A 22,850-nucleotide genomic window follows, 5' to 3' on the forward strand; every position below is an offset into this window, starting at 1 on the left:
GTTATCAGGGTGTCTACAAGTCCGGAAGTAGTACTGATTTTTCAAGGGCGGTTCGGAAGTACTGGAAAAGTGCGGAAATTCCGCAAGAAGGTCCAAAATTTTTTTCAGTTTTTTGTCATTTTTGTCGCAATTTGAGCGAGAAATTCAAAATTTTGAAATGTTTCGAATTTCGTCAAATGGAGGTACTGAAAAAGTACTGAATTTTTCTGTTGAGGAAGTACTGAATTTCTTAGAAATGTACTGTAAAAGTACTGATTTTGGCCAGCCTGCTTTACTAGACACCCTGGTTATTTGGCTGCAATCGCCTCTTATTTCCATTTGAACTTCAGTATTCGAAACTATTTTATACTCAGGGATTTTTCTCTCTTTTTCCTATGCACCGGACCACACAGACCGAGTTCATCAGAAAGGAGCCAACCCACTTTAAGATGAAACCGAGCAAAAGAGGTTTGAAGTTTTATTCCGCTTGCATAAGGCTCAATGTGTAAAATAAACTTCAACCTCCTTTTCACAAAGAAATTTTCGTTTTTAGACTTTCAATTTTGGGCAGAAGAAAATATACGGCTAGTGAAGCTCAAAAACATTCGAAGCTCAATTTTTTCGAAAATCTGGGGTGGCTCCTTTCTGATGAACTCGGTCCATATGTCTTTTTGCTTGGCAAATAAGCTGCTAACTGGTGAAACGAAATGATTTAGCATTAAGATACGAGGAAATAGAGTCTTTATCTCTTCTGTCTCTATGAGCCAGGAAAATCGTGAGTAAAATAAGGGATCAACGCGAGTCGGTCCGCCGCAACTTTAGCCAATCAGTGTCGTGGCGTGCTTTGGCGATTGATCTGCCATTTAAACCTATGAATAAGGATCGATAAACAGAGTGTTCGCAGCGAACGCCTTAACAATCGATTCTTTACCATAGCTTTTAATGGGGAAATATCGATAATTGATCATTCACGCCTCGCCACATTCGTGGCGTGCTTTGCAATATATCGATTGATCTGTCATTTAAACCTATGGAAAAGGATCGATAAACTGAGTGTTCGCAGCGAACGCCTTAACAATCGATTCTTTACCATAGCTTTCAATGGGGAAATATCGATAATCGATCATTCACGCCTCGCCACTGCAGCCAATGGCACTCGAGAGAACATGACTGGTTTAAGAGTGCCTTTTTCCTTAATTAAATTCTCCAAAATTAGTGTTTGTTAACTAAGCAAACATTCTAAGAAAAAAAAATTGGTAAAACTTTTACCAAGAAAAAGTGCCAAAGCAAAAGTACAAGTATTCTACTAAAGCAAAAGTGGAAGTTGTTCGAAAATCAGTAAATTTGAAGATTTTGGAGCCAGAGAATCCGAGGATTTTGGAATCGGGAAACATAAAAAATGCCAGAGAATTTGAATAATTTGGGGACGTGGAAACAGGGTGCCTACAAGTCCAGACTTTCTGGAAAGTACGGAAATAGTACCGATTTTTTAAGGGCGGTCCGGAAGTATTGAAAAAGAGCGGATTTTCCTCTGAAGGTCCGGAATTTTTCTCATTTTTTGTCATTTTTGTCGCACTTTAAGCGTGACATTAAAATTTCTGAAATTTTTCGATTTTCGTCATTTGGTCTGTACCTCAGGTACTGAAAAAGTAGATTTTTTCTGTTGAGGAGGTACTGAATTCTTTGGGAATGTAGTGAAAAAGCACTGTAAAAGTACTGATTCTTGACCAGCCTGTCTTAGTATACACCCGGGGGAAATTATTCCGAGAATTTGAAAATAAAGACATTTCGGAAACCCTATGTTAACAAGCGAAGCCGTGCGGGTCATTCCACAAGGAAAGTGGTCGTTGAAGCTGACTTTCGTGACTTGGGCGCCGTTTTTGCCGGAGAAAACTGATAGACGAACGACTGGACTCGTTCTCCGAACTTGAGTTGAGAAAATTCGAGCGAGTAATTTCCTTTCAAGGTTTGAAACGATCTGTTCAGGAGTGAGAATAATTAATTTCAGTCGATTTGCTCGTGGCGGAAAGCGCTTCTGTGAAGCGACAAAGCTTAAACTGTCTTGTCTCGTTTTCTTCATTTGCGCATCACTGTTCACTCTCAGTATTCAGCCCTGCATATCAATGGCGAGGCAGGAAAACTTCTATGCGGTGTTGCAAAATTTCCATCGTCTTCTCGTTTGTATACGTCGCAGGCAAATAGTGAAATCAGGCATTTTGTCAAATGCCCAGGCAGATAGTCAAATTTTGACGGTCTACAAAATTTTGTGAATTTATGGCGAAGAGCTCAGGATTTTTCACTATTTTTGGAAAAATAACTCATCAAACCTACGAACTCTTTTTGTCTCTTCCTCATCAATTGCCTCTCATATTTTTAAATGTTGAAATTCCAAAAATTCTGTATTTTACGACATGCTGAAAATTTCAAGATCAGTGTCTCTTCAGGAGCTAAAAGTGGTTTAAAATACTATTGTGTGTGCAAATTTTTACTGAGAATTTTTTCTTGCAGGAGCAATGAATTATTTTGTCTGAAATTAGGAAAAGAATCAGAATTTCAATCTAAGTTAGAATATTTGACTGTTTGCCTAGGCACATGACAAAATGCCTGATTTTAGCGGCTCTGGTGCTTGCACTAGAGCTGCTATTCCGGACGGTCCCAGCTGGGGAGTATCAACGGACCATGTTACATTGGAGAGACCGCGTGTTGGTTGATGGGAATCGGCGCCATTTTCTGCTGTTTAGGGGGGACTGATTTTATTTTAATTGATATCTTTTTCCTGTGAGCGAATGCTATGTTGTGTAGTGTATTTTTGGAATCATGGTGATACTGTCAATAATTCAAAACGGGTCTGTGCTTTAATCTCGCACTGGAAAAAATGTACTTTACGTTTAAAATTTGAAAATTCAAATCTATAAGTTTTCGCGCTTTTTTCGAAGAATGCCGTGGTTGGAGCTTCCTAGTCATACTACTCGACATCAGCTGATAGCAAACAAAGGTTACCAAGGAAACCGTAAACGCGTAACAACTACCTACCGTCGCCAGAGCCGCTTTCCGACGCGAATGCGTTGGAGCTTCCTGCTTGTTACTATTTGCCTGCGACACGTGCACTGTAAAATAACGGGTCCCTGATCACAAGGAAACAGAAAAGTACTCCCTACTTTGCAACGGTGTATAAGGAGCAATACGCTGGGAATAATAGCCAAACAATATTGATTCGTCCAAATTCATATAAAAGATAGAAAACTATACTGCCATGCTAAGGAAGAACGCCTTATGAACATTCAAGAGTTGCCAGATTTCCCCGGATGAAAAATGTATTTTTGAGGAAACGGGTGAATATTTTTCATCGATATTTTTAGATATTTTAGATAAAATTGAAAACAAAATTGGAAGACAAATAATTTACAGACCTTCCAGAAAATTCGTGATTTACCAAAGGAAACTTTGCAACACCCAAAGCTTCATAAGGCGTTTTTCCTCAGCACGGCAGTATGTTTTTTAAGCATGCCGCCGCCAGGGCTGCCATCGGGGAGGGCAGAGGGGTAACCGCCCTCAACCTCATTCATTTTAAAGTGGGCTATTTTGAGGTCTGATTTGGTCCAGGGGTGCAAAAAGTTTCACAGCGCTGACACTTCTCGCGATGCCGCATTTTATGTCACTTTGTTACACGGCAAAAAATTTGATTTCCTCATTTCAAGTGTCCAACCTCTTGAGAACCCTCTATTTTTTTCGTACCGCTTTGAAGACTGTTAGTTTGCTTACTTACCAAAATCAGCCTCGCGTCCTGAAATTAGCTTCACGTTTGCCGCAGTAAATGCAATGGAGATGTTGCATGTGTGAGGGATTTGCGATTTGACCATTGATTCTCTTGTAAAAGTTCGCGAGAAACACGATGGTGCCACTGGTTTTCTCTGAGATCAACTCCCAAGCTCAAAAAAGGCTCTCAAAGTGAAGCCAAAATGGAGGAGATATCCCGCCCTACCCCGAGAGTCCACCTCTACATCAAAACAAACTCTCCATGCAAAGATAGGGAGCAAATACATTGGCAGGGTTGCCATTTTATTTGGGGACTCCAAAACTGAAAACAAGCAGTTCCAACGCCCAAGCGTTGAAGGGCGCTTCTTTGACAAAGCATATTACTACCAACTTATGTACCCGAAGGCTGACGAAGATGGAATTTGAAGTGGGATTCTTTAACCGCAAAACCCTTCAAAACTACAGATCGACCGCGAAGATCTGAAACTTTCCCCAAGCACTTTGTGATGCATGTAAGTTGGTGGAAAATGGAAACATAAAGGATCCACTGTAAATCAGACGACGGGAAAGAGCGGCGGAACCTCTAAAGCTGGTGCGTCAACGCGATCTAGCGGACAGCGGCGTCGCGACGCCGCGCCGCTAGGTAGGGCGCGCAGGTCGCGGGGGAGCGGGGCCGCGTGAAGAGGAGTTCAGCCAGGGGGCGGGGAAGCGCGGGTCGCGGGGAAGAGAGGGACCGGCCGGCCGGCCGGCGGTGACATCGGCCATGGATGAAAATATAGGCAGCGCTGATGTCTCCGCTAACTGGAGTTGGGGGTCCTTATTCATTCTCATGGTCCATGACATAACCTTAAACCTTCCGCTCAATGCCGCAAACAGCTGACGTGTCGATGCTGCGCCAATAAAATGAACCAATCACAAAGTAGCACAGTAATACGTCACTAAAATGAAGAGATCACGTGACTGTTCGTAATATTTTCAAATCGATCTGAAAGTACTGCCTCGGATATAAGTATTTAAAGCATAAGGAGGCCCTAAAATACTTTAACCAGGTAATACGTTCGTGCGAGATTGTTATGCTTAAAAGCAAAACATTTCACGAAAACTTTTACGAATACCAGATGCAGAAAAAAATCAAATTTTCCCGGGTGTACCAGAATGGCGTCATTACCCATAAGGCAAAAGGGCATGTAGTATAGTACATGTTACATCGGGGGAGTCGAACGGTTGGAAAGGGCGCATCTGGTACCCAGAAGCGCCCAACACGGCATCACTGCTAATGTATTTGCTCCCTATCTTTGCATAGCGATTCCCTGGTAAAAATTGGCAGTAGAATCTGTGTTCCAAAACACAATAGACCTACAGCCGGCTGTAAGATTTCCAATAGCTTCTATAGCCGGCTACACAATTTCTCATAGCCTTTTATAACCGATGGCGACTAAGCAACAGCCAGGCGATAAAGTGTATGCTAAACGTTACTAATTACGGATACTACGACTTAGTGAGTTTTTGGACAACTGCTCTCTTTTTGGGCCGTAGTATCTTGGTTTATTCTGCGAGAAAAGCTCCGTACTTTTAGTGGATGCCTGCCATTCCTAATATATTAGAGCGCCTTCAGTTTCGTATGATACTGTGCAATACCTTTGGTGTGAAATAGTTGCTTCAAGCGCCGTGGCACGCTGCGGCGCGGCAGGCGGGCAGCCAGCGCGAAACACGCATTGGCGCCTATAAACGTAACAGGGATATTTCACGCGTTGCGCAATGCGTGAAGTATCCCTGTTAGGTTTGTAGGCGCCAGTGCGCCGCCGCTCCGCTTTGTGTTAGGCTCTAATATTTAATCTGGCGGAGTCAGCGTTATTCAACTCATGATTTTGAAATGTTTGCACATCCTGTATGGATTATTCTCATTTTAATGGATGAAAAAAAATATGTATCAAAGGAAAATGTAATGTGTGTTTTGTAAATATTAAGGTGGTTCCATATCAAACTTAATGATTTCCAAAGCACACGAATTTCTACACAATTTTTATAGCCTTTTATAATCGATGGCAAAAAAGCAACAGCCAGGCGATGAAGTGTAAAGCCCGGCGATAGGAACTATAGCCCGGCTTTTCATAATTTTTTATCGCTTCGTATAGCCCGGCCGTATGATTTTCTCCGCATTCTACAGCCAGCTATATGATTTTCTGTAGCCTTCTTTAGCCGGCTATAAGAATTCCTATGGTATTTTGAAACACAGCTCCTTTCGCCAATTTTTACCAGTGTTTTTCGGTTGAGAAAGGCTACTTGGGAATGCCTTTTTTGACTAATTGTAAGATTCCTTTCCTCTCAATTATGTCCGGAAATCTATACTATAAGCTCCAAGACCTCCTAATTTTGCGAAACTGGTAACGCTTAGTTCCAGCGTTCTACCGGGCCGATTTTCATGATTTTTGCGGTTATCGACGGGCAATTGTCTTTAGATAAGCCAACTCTTTTCAGATTTTCAAAATATGGCCCAGGTTTTTTTATATTACGTGGTAAAGTTGCGAATTCTCCCATTTAAACAATGTAAATTTATACTTTTTGTCATGGTTCGTTTGAGCGTTCTACCGGGCCGATTTCCATGATTTTTGCGTAAATCGACAGGTAATAGGCCCTAGATAAGCCCGCTGTAATCAGATTTTGGAAAAAGGACCCAGGTTTTTTTTAAAATCACGTTATAAAAGTGAGTGAGTTTATAGAATGCTCCGGTACTGCTACCGCTATGCGCGGGAGGATGCGCAGTGGTCGAGGAGGTTGCGCAGTAGCTGTGTAGCCTGCGCATCAGCTCTACACTTATCTACACAAGATTTGCATCAAAACCCTCACGTTGAGCGGTGACCGAGTCGTCTAAGACGTCGAATGCGTCCATTTTGAATTCAGTGTAGGTTCGATCCCCGACCCATGAATTCTTAATTATTACCTGACTATCATTGTTCATTGTTTTACTGCAATATTTCATCAAGCAGTCATTCCAAAACGCGTCCTTTTAATTTTAAAGTAATTTTAAGTAAAGTTTAAAATTAAAGTTTACCTCATATCGTAATTGTTTAGGGGAAAAATAAAACTAACACTGATAGGAGGGTAAAAATAGGGCCGCGAAGCGGCCCATTGATGGCGCGGAGCGCCTTCAGGGGGTTGGGCCACGTAGCGGCCAGGGGGCGTAGTTAATTAATAAAATTGAACTGAATACAATTTGGGTATTCATTTCTAAACAACCCTTTTTAACGAGCTGCAATGTGGTGCAAATTTCCGCGAAATCCGGACGACCTGCTTAATGCAACTTTCGTTCAATCCTCCTAAGCTCGTGTCAAGTGGATAATCCACCAAAATCTTTCGCGCGTTGCCAGCTCTACTGAAAAAGGGCTAAACTCGTCATCTTACTTTATGGTCTGTAAATTTGAAACGGACGATTTTGGCAACCCGCGTCTCGCATCTCGCCTCCGTGTAATACTGCCGTGCTAAGGAAGAACGCCGTGTGAGCCTCCAGGCGTTGCCAAATTTACTCTTAGAAATTATCCATTTTTGAAGAATGTTATGAATATTTAGATTGCATTTTGCAAAAAGGAACCACTAGCATTGCAATGATGCTAAGATTGTGCAACTTCATCCTTTGCAATAAAATTGCGGAAATCGTGAAAAACTATGAAATTTAGATGGTAATTTTTGTCTTAAATTTACAGTTTTTAGCGAGTAAAATAGAAACTATGAATGGATAATCGGGTTTTTCCTCCAAGACAAAAGAAGTTGCACAATCTTAGCAACATTGCAATGCTAGTGGTTCCTTTTTGCAAAATGTAATTCATTTCTCCTTAAAATTTTCACAAGTTTTAGTTCAAATTACAAACGAAATGCTCTGAAAAATCGAAAGAAAAATATTTTGAAATTCGTTTGAAAATTTGCGATTTGTCGAAGGAAATTTGGCAACGTCGGAAGGCTCATACGGCGTTCTTCCTTAGCACGGCAGCGTGTAATAAAACTCGAAAATAATTCGCGTCTAAGCTCATCGCACGACATCGCGTGATGTCGCTAAGATTTCCGAGCCCTTGAAACTTCATTCATTCCTCGCTTTCAGGAGCAATATGCGGCCGCGCTAGAGACAAACGCCGTAAGAGCCTTCAGGCGTTGCCAAATTTCTTCTGGCAAATCACTGATTTTCAGCAGAGTCCCTCTATACTGAGAGTCAAGACCACACCCCCTCACGGAGTCACAAACAGGAATAAAGATTACAGAAATTGAACGTTTTTCGTAATCTTTGATCGGCCCATTCTCAAATTCCTTCCTCCGTTCCTTCTCTCATTCCGTTTGTTTCTTGCCGAACCCGTAATTCCCTGGTCCATTCCAGACTATAATCTTTGCAATCGGCGAAAATGTAATCTTTCTTCACGTTTGTGACACTGTGGAGGCCTAAAATACTAGAACCAATCAGAAGTGGATTCACATTGTCTTGACTCTCAGTATAAAGGGACTCTAATTTTCAGGAAAATTTTTGAATATTTTTCAGGGTTGCCACAGTCAGGGAATACCAGGAAATGTCAAGAAAAATGGCAAAAATGTCCGTTAAAATTTGTTAAGTCTCCTTTATTTGCTTTCTAAAATGGATTTGATGTTTCAAACTACAAATTTTGCCTGAAAACTATTTTCAATTATATCTTCAATTGTCAGGGAATTTCACCAAAATGTGTCAGGGAATTTCATTTTTCTTTTTTGGCAACCCTGTTTTTCTGCCTATTTCTGCTCAGATAATTTGGTTTGTAATTTGATCTGAAGTGTCTGATATTTTCAAGGAAAAATATTCTTAATTTTCCTCACAATAAATAAAGATTTTATCCAAGGATATTTGACAACTCTCGAATGTTCATACGGCGTTCTTCCTTAGCACGGCAGTATGAGAGAGTGGATTACAGATTCTCCATAATCCTTTTAAGTGTACTCTTTCAAGCTGTCGAGAGTATTATGATGCTCCTTTAGAATGAAGTGTTTTTACGGACGTGTCGTGAATGAACAGTTCAGTTCGTTCACAAGTGCTCTCTAGTATCCAGTCGCTTGGGTTTTACCGCTGGGGGCACGACCGATGTCAACGGGTGTTTGCGCCGCATGATGTTCGGTTTGTGATTTTTTTCTTATTTCGTTGCGCTTCCTCATTTTTGAGGGGGGGGGGGGGTTGGAACCACCCCACAATATCTCAACCGGCCGTATACAGGGTGGCCCAGACCTATACCATACCAGGCCTGTTTTTTTTTTTTTTTTTTTTTAGGAAAAAGTGGTTTCTGAGTTCTGGAAGGTGGTTAGTTGCATAGGGAATCGACGCCAAGGAGTTCGAATTTCATGTTTTCGGAAGCCCCCCACCGCCCTTTGGGGGGTATTTTGGGGGATAACCCCCTATTTAGAAATCGCAGAGAAAATGTGGTAAGATAAGTCCTAAAATGAAATCAACGCAAAATTACATGAAGAAGGCCTTTTTTCGAGGAAAAAGTGGTTTCTGAGTTCTGAAAGGTGGCTAGTTGCATAGAGAACCGACCCCGAGGAGTTCGAATTTCATGTTTCCGGAAGCCCCCCACCTCCCTTGGGGGGGGGGGGGATAACTCCCGGATCTATAAATCGCAGAGAAAATGTGGTAAGATAAGTTCAAAAATGAAATACGCTAAATTACACGAAGAATAAAAATATAGATTTCCTCGAAAGCTCGATTTTGAGCCGAATTAGAGCCCCTCAAAAATGGGGGATTACCGTGCTGAAGCGGTCCTCAAGACTAGCTCCTGTTTTTAAGATGTTAAGATTACCAATAGATCGAAGCATTAACGAAACGCTGAATTGAAGTCTGTGTAACGTTACTTTCAAGCCAGGAGCATTGGCTATAATCGTTCCCAACTCCGGGTTCAGCCTCTGAATTGCCCCACGGCCAAACCTTCAGCGAGAAGAAGATCCACGTACTAAATCGTCCCCATAAAGTGATCGATAGTAATAAGGAAATCTTCACTTTGCCAATTCGCAGTTCTGCGGATAACTTTTGATCGACTGCCGCCGGATCTGCCAAAGTCATTCCAGTCGAGTAGTTTATTAGAGTTAAGTTAACCAAAAATAGCTCAATCGCTGTGTTTACCGCATGAATTTTTGACTTATTTCTGAGCGGAACAATGTTGGCGTTTCGTACCGAAAATTGATCAGTTTCATACATGCTACAGAACTGCGTGTTGATTGGTGGATAATACTAGAAAATCGGCTACACAGAGATTTTCAACAGAAAAGTTTGATTAATACGGGAAGTAAAACACAAAATAACCCTAGCTTTGGGTTGACAGTGTCAAGAGAAAATTCCAGCCAGTTTTCTTGAAGAAATTTAATAAAAAAAAAAAACGAGTGGTGAGCACTAATGTCACAATCGGAGGAATGCATTTCTTTAGTTTCCCCATCGTTTTCTGCGCTGAATTCACTGCGAACTGTACCAAAATCAACAGAAATATTTTTATCAGCATGTGTATTCACAGTAAGAAAAAGTAATCGAAATTTTATGTTAATATGGGAAGTAGAACAGAAAGAAACCTAAACGTACTAGTGTTAGTATTATAGTGTATAAGTATTTTAGTATATTAGTATTTTTTGTTCAGTTGTTTTTCCTTGGGTCACGTTGACAGTTGCGTTACGTTGAAGTTAGGTTGGGTTACGTCTTGGGGTTGAAAATTTACGATCCCTTCAAAAATTAGAAGTAAACCGTCAAGATCTAACTTGGATCTCGTAGACTGATTTAGTGGCCTCGTCATGGTTCAAAGTTAACAAACGCATAACCTTGTTTCTGATTCGCGCCTTTTGCGGCATGGTGGTTAAATGCGTCCAAGTGTTTCTAAATACAATCCAAATTTCTCGTGTTCGATGAGCCTTTGATTGATTTATGACCGGTCAATGACTAAATTTTAACGAATTAACACAGTAATCATGAAGAATTCGTAAATGTGGTTATGTTAGTTGGTTTTGGTTTGAATCAAGAGTTTGATATTATTTCGAATGACTTAAGTCACTAAATCAGTTTATTGCACTGGAAAAAAAAAAACACATTGGATCTAGAGTCCAGACTCTTGAAAACATTGACAAGAAAAAATACTCTTGATTCAATCAGATTTAAGCTAAATCAAAAGGAAATCCGCTCAAATGAAGAGGCTGGTTCTTGATTTAAGCTCAAATCTCACTGAATCAAGAGTATTTTTTCTTGTCAATGTTTTCAAGAGTCTGGACTCTAGATCCAATGTGTTTTTTCTTTCCCCCAGTGTGGTGATAGTCTACTGCGCTAGCCATTCGCAAGTCGCAACCTCTCAGCGTCATCGAGAAAAACTAGGGTATAGTAGGGTATATATAAGGTATATATAGGGTATAATTCAGCAGAACACTGACCTCTCTTCATCCCCAGATGTCTCAGAGTAATAACCTACAGTTGCGGTCGATTTGAATGAACATTTGGTCGCTCAACCAAGTCTTTTTGGTCAATATAACCGAAAAAGAATCAACTCGATAACGTGACCATACACTCGGAAATTTTTAACTGTACGTGCAGTGCAAATGGGTCACCAAACCATGAACGTATTTCGATTTTCGAATACATGTTTCCGAAGATGAATGGCGCGTAGAACACGATAAACAGTTTCAGGACATTCCGTCAACGATTTTTGTCCACGCACCTGTTTTGTCCAGTAGTTTACATCCATGCGTAAAATAAGCAAAAACGACTTGGTTCAAGCATTATATTTAAGTCCGATTTTAAAGTTAAATCGCCAATATCGAAATGAGAAAATTGAAAGAGAAGGAGGTGTTGTTATGGTAACTCATTTTTTAAATGAAATGTTACTTTCTTCTTGTGAGTCATCTTAGTAAAACGTAGCAAACATTTGTAAAGCATTTTCAAGCGATGGCATCGATATTAATCTCAATGAGTCGTATGTTGAAAGGAACTGTACAAACATGAATAAAAGAGGGAAAAAAACCAAGAAGCACGCAATCTTTGGTTTTAACTCATTTGTACATCGATCTGTAGGAGTCAAATCCGTCCAATTTTGAGCGTTTGGTTGCACTGCAGGACAGTAAAAGCACAAAATATGAAAGAAAAAATTACAGGGCTTTGAACATAATTAAATTTGACACGGAATCACCTTAATATTTACAGAATACACAATTTATTTTCCTTTAATACATATCTTTTTTCATCAATTTAAATGAGAATAGTCCATGCAGAGTGTGCAAGCATTTCAAAATCATGAGTTGAAAAACGCTGACTCTGCGAGTTTAAATATTAGAGCCAAACCGAGCGGAGCGGCGTGCAGCCAGTGCGAGAGGCTCAATGGCGCCTACAAACCTAAGTGGATACTTCACGCATTGCGCAATGTTTGAAGTATCTACTTAGGTTTGTAGGCGCCAATGCGCGTTTCGCGCTGGCCACCCGCTCGCCGTGCCGCAGCATGGCACCTCAAGAAACTATTTCACAACAGAGATGTTGCATAGTATCATTCGAAATTGAAGGGGCCCCAACATATTAAGAATGACGGACATCCTTTAAGAATACGCAGCGTTCTCCGCAAAATAAATCAAGATGCTACGGCACAGAAAGAGAGCGGTAGTCCTAAAACTCATCAAGTCCTAGCATCCGTATTTAACAAAGTTTAGCATAACTTCCAAATTTCATTAAATGAAAAAGTGACTCGATTTAGGCAGAAAAATTCCTGAGTATGCCGTCAAGAATATTTTATTCGAGTCTCAACAATAATTGGTACGTGCACCAAAACTCCCTTGTCGAAAAAACGCGTGGACGTAAACTACTGGAAAAAACAGGTGCGCTGACAAAAAAATCCTTGACAAAATGTCCTATAACCTTGGAAACTCGAAAAAGTAACTCGGAAACCGAGAAACTTGCGGAAAAGCTCAACTTTTCCGCGAATTGAAAACGCCCTGGTTGCGCGCCGAGCAGAATGGTGTTATCCAGGGAAATGGAGATGTTGCATGTGTGAGGGGTTTGTGATTTGACCATTGATTCTTATGTATAAGTTCGCGAGAAACACGATGGCCCCCCTGGTTTTCTCTGAACATCTCCCAAGCTCACAAAAAGCTCTCAAGTTGAGGCCTAAATGGAGGGGATATCCCACCCTACCCTGAGAGTCCACCTCTACATCAAAACAAACTCTCCATGCAAAGATAGGTAGCAAATACATTGACAGGGCTGCCACTTTATTCGGGACTCTAAAACTGAAAACACGGCATCACTGCCCAAGTATTTGCTCCCTATCTTTGCATGGAGAGTTTGTCTCGATGTAGAGGTGAACTCTCAGGATAGCGTGGGATATCCCTCCATTTTGGCCTCAACTTGAGAGCTTTTTTTGAGTTTGGAAGTTGATTTCAGAGAAAACAGTAACAGTGGGACCATCGTGTTTCTCGCGAACTTTTACATAAGAATCAATGGTCAAATTGCAAATCCCTCACACATGCAACATCTCCATTTAACAACTCTCGAATGTTGATACGTCGTTTTTGCTTAGGACGGCAGCGATAGTCTGGCGCAAGGCGATAGCAGGCGCCTGAGGCGCCAGAGGGAGTCAGCGCCGCACAATGGATCGATTCAACGGGAGAGGTCGGACCAAATTTGGAAACTTTAAAAGCCTACAAATCCATTTATACAAACTTTAAGGTTCCAAAAGTGGTTTCATGGGTCTCCTCGTAACGTTTCCTTCTACAAGCACCCCTTGAAACTTAAAATGTGAAGAAATAAACATCAAAATTTGCAGTTTTAGTCAAAAAGTTCACAATGGAGATGTTGCATGTGTGAGGAATTGGCGATTTGACTGTTGATTCTTTTGTGAAAGTTCGCGAGAAACACGATGGTGCCACTGGTTTTCTCTGAAATTAACTCCTAAGCTCAAAAAAAGCTCTCAAGTTGAGGCCAAAATGGAGGGGATATCACACGCTATCCTGAGAGTCCACTTCTACATCAAGACAAAACTATCCATCGCGAAGATAGTGAGCAAATACATTAGCAGGGTTGCAGTGTTTTCAGTTTTAGAGTCCCCAAATAAAGTGGCAGCCCTGTCAATGTATTTGCTCCCTATCTTTGCATGGAGAGTTTGTCTTAATGTAAAGTGGACTCTCAGGGTAGGTGGGATATCCCCGGCCATTTTGGCCTCAACTTGAGAGCTTTTTTTGAGCTTGGGAGATGATTTCAGAGAAAACCAGTGGCACCATCGTGTTTCTCGCGAACCTTTACACAAGAATCAACAGTCAAATCGCAAATTCCTCACACATGCACTATCTCCATTGGCTCGACCCACTGTGCGCCGCGCCGGACTCGAAGGCTAATTAACGATATGGAAATGCTAATCGAAGTAATGTCAGTCGCTTTTAAACAGAAGGAACACAGGCCGATCCGAGCTTCTGTCGGACATGCAGTGCATGAGAAATAACCGCCGGGAGACGGTCAAGGCCCTCTCTTTACTCCCGTAGACGGACCCACGGCCGCACGGACTTCGTGATCTGAGTCGTCGCTCTTGAAGCGGTCATCTCTCCAACTTCCGGTAGTTCCAGCCCTCCGGGCCCTGCGCCGGTGAATCCTGGAACATTTTGCGATTCCCTAGTACTGCCGTGCTAAGGAAAAACGCCGTGTGAGCCTTTAGACGCTGCCAGATTTCCTTCTTTAAAAAACCAAATTTACTGGTAAAATTTTGAATATTTTTCCCCAAAATTTTCAGACAATTTTGTACGCAATTTAATCTGAAATATCTGTAAACAAGGAAAAATATGCATGAATGTCGTCAAAAATACATGTTTTATCAAGGAAAATTTGGCAACTCGCGAATGTTCATACGGCGTTTTTCCTTAGCACGGCAGAGTAGCATTATAGACGTGCAGTCCAGCGGGCTGATTTGAAATTGATAGACAAAGCGATAGACAAAGAAGATCTAAAGAGTATGGAGCGGTCCTGTTGGTTGAAATGTGGTTCTCATAGACTAAGGGAGAAAATGATGGACTAACTAATCGGTCTCTCGTGGGTTACCGTTAGTTATCGGATTACCTACTTCAGGGTCCATTTCAACCAATCTGCCTCCTTCGATAGAATGCCTTCGTATCCCTCTTGTCTATTTTGTCTATAGCTTTGTCCATAAATTTCAACAATCAGCCCGCGGCTGATAGTAGACAAAGCTATAGTCGAAGAAGACAGAAAGGATTTGGAGCGATCCCATTGGTGGAAGAGGGTGGTAGGAATGGTCAAAGGAAGTAGGTAATTCGATAACTAACGGTAACTCACGAGAGACCCATTAGTTAGTCCATCATTTTCTCCTATAGTCTATGAGAACCACATTTCAACCAATAGGACCGCTTCGTACTCTTTATGTCTTCTTTGTCTATGACTTTGTCTATCAATTTCAAGAATCAGCCCGCAGTCTTGACTATCCGCAGTGATTGAATCACCTGACAAGAGGAAATAGATACAAAAATTAGTTGATTTGAAGTCCACATACGTCAAACTGCATGATTTCATAAATTTTAACTTTTCTTCCGAATTCCATTTTGGACTTTTGGGACGCTAGATCGGGGGTTTTACTCACTGTGGTTCGGGGGACGGCACGATGCTTGAGGTATACCCTCAGTTTTGTAGGCGCTTCCCGCGATCGTTTTTTACGGTAAGCTCAAAGTTTCGGAAATTTCCCGCCGGAAGATGAGGTCCCTTATTTTTATGGATCCGGTCACAATAATGAACCAATACAACTTTCTCGCATATCCAGAACAACGAAAAAGAGCTTGGTCTCTTTTCTGCTAACTTAGGGTTTTTTTTACGCAGAGTCGAAAGGTTGGATGAGGCGAAACTCGTGGTACAACCATTTCGACTTCTAAGCAGGTAAAATTGCGTATCTTTATATTGAAGGAGAATCCTCTTTCGACTGCTCGGGAGACCTTAACGCGGAGTATAAAAATTAGATAAGGCAAAACGCGTGATACAACTATTTCGACTTCCAAGAAGGTAAAATTGCGTATCCTTAGATTGAAGGAGAATCTCTTTTCAGCTGACTCGAGAGACTTTAACGAGGGAGCACAAAAGTTGGACAAGGCGAAACGCGTGATGCAAGTATTCCGACTCCCAATTAGGTAAAATTGCGTATCCACGAATTGAATAAGGAAAATCTCTACAGTCGAAATTGCAATTTGCGAGTGGAAATTTGGCAACATTGAAATGTAGTTACGTCCTTTTCTTACGGAAATTATTTTTCAGCAAGAGCCGTCCGTAGATAATGTATTGCACTTTTTCGGCTTTTTTAACCCCCCTCTCCCCCCCCCCCCTTGGTACGCTTTTGTGATGTAGGTTCCTATCTTTTAACACGTAAAAATAAAATGGCGTAACGCTCTCCTCAACCCCCCCCCCATACATTTGAGCATTACGTAATTTATGGACAGCCCCATATTTTTTGGAATTTCACGTATTTTTCCTGAAATTTCAAGATTTTATTTCACATGAAGAATTGCAACCTTGAGTTATCTCGTCATGTAAGAAAGTAATTATGTGAATGAATTATATTTGTTTTTGGCAATTATTTACTCTGTTAAGTTTATTTATTTTTTATTTATCTTTTATTTATTTTTTTATTATTTTTTGTTTATTCTCTCCTTCCTTTCTCTGATGATCAATTCTCTCTCTTTTTTTTAAATTTCTCTCCATTATATGCATTTCTATATTTATTCTTACTTTTTTTCCTTCTTCCAGTTTTTTTCATCATTTCTCTTCAAAATGCGCCTCTCTGTCCTTTCTTTTTTGTTTTTTTTCTCTAATTTTTTGTACTGAATTAATGTTTATTATAATTTCGCCTTTTTCTAGTTTTAATGTATGTCAAGTATTCATGTTATTACTTTTGTTCTTCTTGTATTATTATCAGTTGAATTTAATTTTATGTCTGATCCGGTAGAATAATGGACCACTGGACAAGGTACGAATTTTAGCATTCCGATACATATTTCTTAACTAAAATTTCACGTAGAATACGACGCGCACAATGAAAATTACCGAAATCAACTCCTTCCAAAGATATTTAATGAGTCTCGATGCGTGAATTAAAACCACCCGCTCCTTAAAACTCAATGCTCTACGTGATTCACATCGCGCGCTAAACGATATCATGACAGTCTCTGCGATTTAAAAATCTGGCAACCTCAATCTTGACGCTTTGGCTCAGCTGTAGCAAATTGCTTATAGTTTGAACAACACATGGTGGGAAATGAACATTACTCGATTGAGAAGCTTGTTGAAACCGTTGTAGTGCGCGATTTGACTCACGTAGAGCTTTGAGTTTCTTGTCAGCGGGCAGTTCAAATTCCTCGTAATAATGTGAAATAAAAACGTTAATATCTTCGTTAGGAGTTGGATTCAGTAGTTTTCATTGTGTGAATCGTGCTTTACGTGAAATTCTAGTCAAGAAACATGTATTAAATTACTTAAATTCGTACCATGTCTAGTGGTCCATCGGATATCTCAATTTTCTGTGCAGCTTTATGTTGTTTTTTTATTGTAAGTTTTACATTTTGAATAGATATCTTATCTATCTATGTATCTAATAACTCGATGAATTCAATTTGTTGACAGAAGCAACTTTGGACCCAGAAATGACGCTGCGGAAGCCGGAGAAGAAGAACGTGTCGATAGCGAAAAATGTCGGGACGAAAAGCCTGCTGGCATTCTGGATCCTGGGCGTGTGCAATAACATGGGCTACGTCGTCATGTTGAGCGCAGCCCATGACATCCTCGGAGGCGGCAAGCATGTAAGAATCAATGTCATTCACCCTCGATATTAATTGAATTGCATTTTGCAAAAAGGAACCACTAGCATTGCGCAATGATGCTAAGATTGTGCAACTTCATCTTTTGCAATAAAATTGCGGAAATCGTGAAGAACTATGAAATTTAGATGGTAATTTCTGTCTTAAATTTACAGTTTTTAGCGAGTTAAAATAGAAACTATTATGGATAATCGGGTTTTTCCTCCAAGACAAAAGAAGTTGCACAATTTTAGGAACATTGCAATGGTAGTGGTTCCTTTTTGCAAAATGCAATCCATTTGGACTACACTTTTCAATTTGGAGCTATAAATTCTAGCCCGGTTTAAAAACAACGTATGTGCGCCATTAGTTTCCCCATGGCCTCGTGCACATAAGTGTTCTTTCAGAAGAGCCAGGATTTATAGCTCCAAATTGCAAAATGTAGTCCATTTCAAACAGGCCCTAAGCTCGCGGGTTTTTCACGAATCGCTAGTTGGAAGCATAGAGTACATACTGCCGTGCTAGGGAAAAACGCCGTATGAACATTCGAGAGTTGCCAAATTTTCCTTAACAAAACATGAATTTTTGACGACATTTACGCACATTTTTCGTTGAAATCTTCAGATACAAATATTTTAGACTAAATTGCATGCAAAATAGTCTGAAAATTTTGGAAAAAAAATATTCACAATTTTCCCAGTTAATTCGGTTTTTATCGAAGGAAACTTGGACACGTCTGAAGGCTCATACGGCGTTCTTCCGTAGCATGGCAGCATAGAGTCGTAATGTAAATGGGAGAGCTGGCGCCATGTTCTGCTCGACGAGTTCCGAGCCCGGTGTGCGCCGAGTTCGGGTCACTTTTTCGGTACATGTTCGATCCAAAATGGCGGTGTGGAATACGTGGCGATTCCTATCTTCTTTGTTAACATCGGATGGCCGGGTATCCGTGTATCGCCAACAATCGATTATGTATCGAAAAAGTGACCGGCGTCACACAGGAGTCTCGGAATGCGGGACCAGGAAAATGCTTAAAAGTGGCGCCAGCTCACCCACTTACATTACGACTCTATGGCCGGAATTTTAAGACGTTACTCGAAACTTCCTCGACTCGAGATTTCCTTGAGTACGCTTTTCGAGTGTCCTCGAGAATTGACGGTATTTTAAGACGCGACTCGAAATTTCCTCGACTCGAAACGCGCTTCGAGTCACCTCCAAATTTCCTCAAGTGAATTTCGTTGAGTCAATCTCGAGATTTTCGTGAGGGAGGTACTGAGGTCCCTCAAGGGAGTTCTGAGGAAACTTGGTTGAAAGTGATTTGTTTTGTTATGAAAGTGAATTTGAATGAAGTGAATTTTTTTATGAATTTTATTGCTGAAATTTAATTTTACCCACTTTCCCTTGTTTACTATAGATATGTATGCTAATTTTCCCTTCAAAGAAAAAAGTATACTGTTTTGCCTCTAGAACTTCTCCTTCTCAGTTGCAACTACCTTACGACTTCGGTGTTTTGAAACGGTAGCTGAAGGGCGATTTTTGGGGGTCACGGACATTGAATTTCAACATTTTATATTGTCATAGAGGGTTAATTTTTCAGAGTAAAAAAATCCTTTAATCCACCCCCGTGCGAGGAGCATCCCCTCCTTTCCTTCAAAGCTTCATCAAGGAAAGTGAACCTCAGAAAGAGCTACTGAAGAGTACCTACAGCGCCACGGGTACTACGCATCCCAAGTAGCACAGTGCAACGAAAATATTGAAATTAAATTGCAGTTTGATTTCAATACAATTGTAATTTTTTTACCATTAAATTGCAACATTTTTACATCATTTAGTCGATTTATGCTGATTTTAAACAATCAACAAAATGAGTTCCATGTGTCAGAAAGATAGGCATTATGCAATGCATTGAAAAATTGCAACAAGTTTCAATAAACGGGACCCCTTCAAATAGGAGCTAGGCAACATACACAACACTCAGTGGAATTGCAATATTGTTACAATGTAATTGCTACTTGTGGCAATCTGTGCACTTGGGATTTTGGTCATGCACTTTACGAAGCTACTTTCAAATTCAAAGTCCTCATCAAATAGTGATCCTAATACAATTCCAAGGGCATTAATGGGTTTCATTTGACGTGGAGTTGATGTAATTGATGTTCAATAAAATATTTTTATGATAGTTTTAAAAGTTATTCCCGTTTTTTGTCATCTAAGACATTACATCGTTTGTTTCGGTGAAAAAACATTTGGTTCCCTAGGGTATTGTTTTTAATCAAAAATAATAACTTGCAAAAGTCTATCATGGTTTTTAACCTAATTTACTTTAATTTAAACATGGGTTTTCCACGAAGTAAAGAAATAGCTTTCATCCTGAATTCATCTTCGTCCCCCCCCCCTCCTACTCCTCTAAAAAAAACCTGAAGAACCTGACACTGAATTTTCAGTTTTTCAGGGAGAAAAATGTTCGAGCAACTCATTATTCCCCCATTCTTTTCTAACACTCCTGTAGGTAACTCCCTAGAAAATCAACATAAAAATTGGCAGATTGGATTAAAAATGGCCTCATTTACTTCTTCAGTAAAGTGAGGCAGAATAATGATTTTGGAGCCTCAGATTTCTAACAACTGAGCGCCGAGTCTCAGAGAAACATACAAACAATTTCCACTGGTTAGGCTTCCCGAGCAATGAATTCCTTAAAAAATAGATTTTATCAGGGCGATTTCTAGTGACGCCATGGGTGCTAGGTATTGCTAAAATAGTGAGAGCATAATTAAAAACATACAAAAGGACACGAGAAAACACATGAACATGCTTACTCTAACTTTTTGCACCTTGGCCTCTCCCTCCGTTCCCCAAAAAATCATCATAAGAACTAGAGGAGAAATGAATCGCTGAGAAAAGATCAAGTTTGTCCCATCAACAAAAATGAAGCAATATTTGAGTGAGGAATTCCAATGTTTCTGAGAAGAGAGAATCAAATCAGTTAATTTATGAGCAGCTTCACCACTTCACTACAAATGTGGACACTTGGTGACGAAGTAGTTATAGCTAAGCATGTAGTCAAAACAAAATGGGCATTTCAGGTCAAAGTTAATAGCCGAACCTAAAAGAAAAATACTATGTGCTGAGGGAATGAAAGTTATAGAACATGATGTCATGAATACTCACAGAAAATCAAACTCTCTGCACTATATGGTAGAAGATTTGAAGGATGAGAGGGTACGTGGATGAGTGAATTCAGAGGCTGATGAGTTGCGTTGAAATTGACAGCTGTGGACAATCAATCCATGGTCTCCGCAAATTGTTGAATATCAAATCAGCGGAGAACCATGATCTTTGAATGAGACAGCCACTATATACACAAACTGATGAGGTAGGTTGCTCTCTTAAATGCTGGGCAATGGCCATCTTGGAAACTCTTGAGTCTGACACTTTGATGAGAATAGCATTCGAACTGCCCATGTGCAGCAGTGTGTCGGGATAAGTGAATATTATGACTCAGTAGAGATTCCTAAGGTTCAGGATTAACTTAGGTAAATACCTGAGGGCCAGGAGACCGCACACACTTTAATTTCAAAGAATTATGAGCACTTGACATACCAACCCAAAGAAAAGCATCATGATAGCAAAGTCCTCTAGATTAGGCAATCAGTTGCGCATCGCTATTAGAGCTTGCTCATCGCATGTTGAGACGAATGTCATTATCTGATCAGCTCCCAGTCAGCAGCAATATAACAGGTTGATACATGCTTTCAGACAGCACCATTGGTGAGCAGTGACAAGAAAATACTAGACTTTTGTCTCAACATACACTCAGTGAGCTCTAAAACGCTTATAAGGTAGAATAAGATTGATAGTCATGAGAGATACGAATCGCTTAATGTGGCCTATGCTTGTGCTTTCAGAGGCCAAGTAGAAAACTTCTATTAAATCATGTTCAGAAACTGGCAAATGAAGAAAAACCTAATCTCTAAAGTCACAAATCTGCTTAATAGGTACAACGTTTAATTTTCAATGTTGACTCGATAGAACTTGTGTTTGTGAAAACCAGCTGACGACTTGATGAATCACAATCTTAACCAAAGGGCTTTGAAAGAAGATGCTTTTGAGTGAGGGTATGGTTTGTAATTTTTGATAAGTTACCTGAGAGAAAGGGATATTCCTTTGCTATAAATCACATGTGGACAATATAAATGAAATAATAAAGCACAGGGTTTCATAATTGGTACGTATTTGAGACGCTGACGCTTAGAGAAGGGCTACACTATCAACTTTTCTCCGGAGAATAAATCACGCATTTCCGAGAAATTTCACAGAGAATTCATGATGGAATACATGTATGATGAAAATAAGTACTGAGGAGAAAAGAAAGGTTCAATCACCGATAAATTCACTTCCATTCAATCGCATGAATGTTAAGCATCTGTGGTGTGGGTTTAGCCGTGTTCTCAAAGACGATTAGGATCCATTGAACGCTTGAACTATGACAAAAAGGGCTATGTCACATAAAGAAACACAAAAACCACTAAGAAATCGAATTATTAACTTTGAAACAATTAATTAAAAGGATTATGTACTGGTCTGGCACTGATAAACAAACAAACAAATACAATGAATGGCCGGGGCCGCCTTCTCACCAGTCACCATCTCACGAATATACACTAGCGGATGAATCAGAAATTAACTCATGGCCCGGGAATTTATGAAAGTAGCCGCTAAAGTTTAATTTGACGCACTTTTCCATGATTATTATTCCAAATAAATTCCTAATCTGTTCTTTAATTGACGTTGAACGTCATTCTCTCACCTGGAAGCCATTTTTTTTTTTTGGACGACGTAGTTTCGAGTCGAGGAGATTTTCGAGTTGAGTAGATTTTCGAGTCGAGGAGTTTTTTCTCGAGTCGAGTGAGTTTCGAGTCGAGACGGTTTTGGAGGTTCCTCCAGTCGAGTAAATCTCGAGTCGAGGAAGTTTCGAGTAACGTCTTAAAATTCCGGCCTTAGTACTCCATGGTTGGAAGAGACTTTAAAGCCAGAACGCCTTCATTTTTTTGGATATGCGACACACACAGCCCATGAGTTCGAATAGTTGCATCGAGGCTTTATCATTAGGGCCTTGTTCCCACGGGATTTTCCCAAGTTCGAGTCGCAAGAATGAAACTTTTGGGCTTTTTTTCCGTTAAAAAACACAACGAAATTTCTCCTTCTTCTGTTGAAGTCGTTCCTGGGACTCCGTAAGGACTCTTAGTTGATACTGTGATTAGTATTGACTAACTCAATATCTTTCCCAACTTTGCAAGTGAGATTATTTTTTCCCTGGGGACGAAGCC

General features: G+C 40.3%; 1 protein-coding gene across 4 annotated transcripts in view; it reads left to right on the forward strand.

Annotated features, from left to right (window-relative positions):
• The window catches only part of Cln3 (CLN3 lysosomal/endosomal transmembrane protein, battenin), a 59,253-nt gene that overhangs the window by 22,135 nt on the left and 14,268 nt on the right, over positions 1-22,850 (forward strand). For 3 of the 4 annotated variants that reach the window (XM_019045688.2, XM_019045668.2, XM_019045695.2), the window contains exon 2: positions 17,354-17,529. In XM_019045688.2, the coding sequence (XP_018901233.2) occupies positions 17,354-17,529 (176 nt within the window). Of the gene's footprint in view, positions 1-8,718; positions 8,861-17,353; positions 17,530-22,850 lie in introns of those variants that run through there. The other variant, XM_019045677.2, reaches the window with a different exon arrangement.

This window comes from Bemisia tabaci, chromosome 9 (assembly GCF_918797505.1).
Source record: "Bemisia tabaci chromosome 9, PGI_BMITA_v3".
In the NCBI taxonomy this organism is placed as follows: Eukaryota; Metazoa; Arthropoda; class Insecta; order Hemiptera; family Aleyrodidae; genus Bemisia; species Bemisia tabaci.